General features: G+C 37.2%; 1 protein-coding gene across 2 annotated transcripts in view; it reads right to left on the bottom strand.

Moving 5' to 3' along the window:
- Positions 1-1586, bottom strand: part of LOC107690078 (LIM and calponin homology domains-containing protein 1-like) — a 170696-nt gene extending 169110 nt beyond the window's left edge. For both annotated transcript variants that reach the window (XM_016488318.1, XM_016488319.1), the window contains exon 1: positions 1325-1586. In XM_016488318.1, the coding sequence (XP_016343804.1) occupies positions 1325-1447 (123 nt within the window). In that variant the 5' untranslated portion in view covers positions 1448-1586. The remainder of the gene's footprint in view (positions 1-1324) is intronic.
- Between the last annotated feature and the right edge of the window lie 2501 nt (positions 1587-4087).

The raw sequence follows: 4087 nt of genomic DNA, 5'->3' as shown, positions 1-4087 counted from the left end.
TTCTGAACTTATTTGTTTTGTTTTCTTTGTATGTATGGATTACTTGGGTTGTTACCGACATCTGGTTAAAATTTCAACAGCACCTTTAGAAATATATTTACTGAAAAAAATGGTGACGTGCTCAATACTTATTTTACCCACTGTATATAAAATGTATATAATTAAATAATAATAATAATAATAATAGCATTAAAAGTTGTCTGCATTGACTGGCATCTCATATCCATGAGTTATGGAAGTCGTTGTGAACCATGCAATTAGTGCAAAGTTAAAGGCATGAATTCTCTTATAAAAACAGATTATTCTTTTCTTTTTTTCTTTCTTTTTTTTTGGTGTAAATCAAACCAAAATTAATGTTTAATGGCAACAAGTTGACATTCAGTCGAGAGGCTGTCAAATTTTGTCATTTGCTAGTGAAGCCTCTCTTCCATTGACATCCATTCAAACTAATCTGTCTATAAAGCCTTTAAAAAATCTATCTTAATGCATTTCACAACACTTTTGCTTGTGATTCGTATTAAGTGGGGTCAGGATTTTTTTACCTCAGCAAAATCTCTAAGAACCTGACAACTTGGACTTCTGGAGACTGCAGGTAGTTTGCAGTTGTGGAAAAGGTTCCTGATGGTTTAATTCTTAATTCTTCACCTTAATTCTTAAAGTCTTGTTGCACTAAATATCTTTTCTTCTCAACCTGGTTTTGCATCCCTGCTGCCCCAATGAGCATTGATTGTCCAATATTCACACCTCAATTTTGCAATTTGTATTGCATCCTTCTCATGGGCATATAATAAATTTGACATTTCAGTGTGAGTTAAATCTCTGGTTCCCTGAGAGGAGGGAATAAGATATTAGGTCAATAGTAATCTATTCCTCTGGGAATATGCAACAATTCTGATTCTGAATTATGAAAGAAATCCCACTGGTACTCCTTCAACATTTTTTTGACAAACCTTAAAAGAAGAAGTAAAGCCAACACAAAAGTGAACATCATTCCAATGCAATTGTAACGTTACAATCTACATTGTGTTAGCTGGTTTGATCCCATTAGGACTGGTTCGCACTGGGTAACAATTGCACTGACATTCCTTCAGGCTTTCTTCATGTCAGATGAAACCTATGTTATGTCAACAGGTGAACACAAGTAGCCACACTAAGCTCCAAGTACATTCTACATACACATAACCCACTATCAAACCACACAGCGGACATTGGAGATGCGCGTGTCCAGTTAAACCCGACACAAATGTTGCAAAGCTTCAGCATGAGTACGCATTATACAGATACACTGTATTTCCAAATAACTCAGTGATATGACGTCACGCACCTCTATCCATCTCTGCGCCTCGCGAACAGCAGGTTCGGGCGCCGGTTCGGGATGATGATGATGATGATGATGATAAGCCTGCTGAAGAAGATGCCGTCCTGCATCCGAACCTGAACTTGCCATTTAGAAGTGGTGGCCTAAGAAAAACCCACCTCACGCCCGATGAGTGACAGAAAGTCAAGCAACTCGCCAGGTGAAGTTATTTCAGGTCTCTGTTTGTGTCGTGACGCAGACAGAGCTCCGCTGCTGCTGCACTCGCGGATAAGATGAGAGACGTCAGAGCGCAGCCAACACGCGGTGCGGCTGAAATAACCAATCACAACGTACCATCGCATCCCAGCTCGGCCCACCAGCACAGACAGCCAATAATCTTGTGAGTTGAACTTCACTTCCCCAGCACCGCCCAACTCACACGCCTACTTTACACACCCTGCTCCAGGGGCCTAATGTCGTAAGAACTTTCTTATTAATAAATAAACACATTTTAAGACCATATCAAAAAATATGTGGACACTTAAGTAACTGTAAATATCATTGCATTAGATTATGAACATGCTTTAAATTACAGCTTTACAAACATTATTTTATTAAATTTTACGTCATAAACTTAACATTACAAACAGTAAACCAACCAATTAATGTTTATTTTGTTCTGGTGATTGCTGGTTGTCCTTTGTAAACAATATCATAAAATCAGATGCTCATGTATACTCAGATAACAATAAAGATAACTTTGTGGCACTGTCATAAAATGGCCCAATAAATATTAGTTGTGTTTGAAAATATGTTACGAAATAAAATAGTTTACTAGTGATTCTATACCAGTGACTATTGTTGCCATTTAATAACTTCTCATTGGATCTTGAACCAGATACACCATTCTAGGGGATATTACGGGCTACTAACGCGTCTAAAAATGAGCACATCTTTGTCTGGGCGTTGTCTCTGAGTGATTAGTAAAACAGATACGATTAATTTGCATAATAATTACCGTAAATGTATTTTGCCACTTCTTGCCGTTATTACCCAGCAAGCAATAGCCATCTCAGTGTCAATCATTTCAACGTCTCGGTTAAGTATAGACCCAATATAGTCCGGGGTTTCATTTCTTTGACATGTTCAATACGTAGCCTGTGCGTAGCCACGATTTAGCTCGTAGTCAGAGCGGTAGCCCACTTATAGTCAAACCTTTTTCACTGTAGTTTTTGGCCAGGCAGCGCATGAGATGGTTGATATCCCATCATGTTCGCAGTGTCAATAATATCTACAAAGAAAGTGTCATTTCATGACATGGTCTATATGTAGCCACGATATGTAGATTTAGCTCTAAATTGGACGGGCTACGTGTAGTCTGCTTTTAGCCCACCTGGCGAAATCGAGGCAATCTATGGTCTAATTTTAACGGCTTGGCTATAGCCCTACCAGTAACCAGACCAGCGACGAGCATAGCCAAAATAGCCTTAAACTTGTTTACATGTAATTTTCGCCCACGCAGCAGCTTATAAAATGCAAGTAAAAATTTTGAATAATTTAAAATAGCATTATTTTATTCATGGTCTATATGTAGCCACGATTTCGCTCTAAATTGGACGGGCTACGTGTAGTCTGCTTTTAGCCCACCTGGCGAAATCGAGGCAATCTGTGGTCTAATTTTAACAGCTTGGCTATAGTCCTACACCAGTAACCAGACCAGCGACGAGCATAGCCAAAATAGCCTTAAACTTGTTTACATGTAATTTTCGCCCACGCAGCAGCTTATAAAATGCAAGTAAAAATTTTGAATAATTTAAAATAGCATTATTTTATTGAATTATTTTACAGCATTATTAAATATAGCATTATTTATTATGCCAAAAATAATGCTAATTTAAATGTTTCAAAAGTTTACTTGCATTTGATAATATGATGTCATGCATCCCACAAGCTAAATGTTACATTCATATTGATATTCGGCTGTCTTTCATTTTATAAATAAAAATGCAATTACAATTCCCAACCGCAAGATGGCAATTCTCTCTGTGATTGATTAGTTCTGTCTTGCAACATTTGCGTGTCCAGATGAGCAGGAAAATAGTTCTATCCTACACAATTACTCGCTAACAAAGGTTATTCGTCCAATTCAATGCATATTGTATGAATTTTTTTGTTGTTAAATTAACAAAATCACTGGTAAATAAAACACACCTTAGTATTGATATTTTTTGTTTGAGTATCGATACTTTCGATACTCACGTCAGTATCGATATATCGATACTTCGGATCGATACGCCCATCCCTAATGACTACTGGCAACACGAGAAATGAGAGTTAAAGATCAGTGTTGTGTTTTGAATTTTGCTTTTACACGAGAGAGCACTAAGTTTACTTGTCGGAGAGCAGCGGGCAAACAAACGATAAAGGACATTCCTACTTGGTCTTGTAAGTATCAGTGTTTTCGTTTTGACGTGTTCATTATTTATCTATATTATTTGTTATCATGTATAGGAACCGTGACATTTTAGTGAAGGGAGCAGGTTGTAGTTGATAGTGATCCGTGACTAGGCCCATGGTTCAGCACGCATATGTTCAGAGGATTAATTGCAAAATTTAATAGAGTAAAAGTTTTATCATTTGTATGTGTTTACAAACTCAATCGATTTTAAAACAACTGCAAACAACAGAACAAACAGCTTTGACAAAGATTAATCTATATTAATTTATACAGTGAACACACTCAGAAGAATTGGAGAAACTGAGGAGGAGTTTCAACATCTGGAAAAGATC

The sequence above is a fragment of the Sinocyclocheilus anshuiensis genome, unplaced genomic scaffold, assembly GCF_001515605.1.
Source record: "Sinocyclocheilus anshuiensis isolate Anshui unplaced genomic scaffold, SAMN03320099.WGS_v1.1 scaffold1965, whole genome shotgun sequence".
Classification (NCBI taxonomy): Eukaryota; Metazoa; Chordata; class Actinopteri; order Cypriniformes; family Cyprinidae; genus Sinocyclocheilus; species Sinocyclocheilus anshuiensis.
This window is presented reverse-complemented; position numbering and strand designations above follow the sequence as displayed.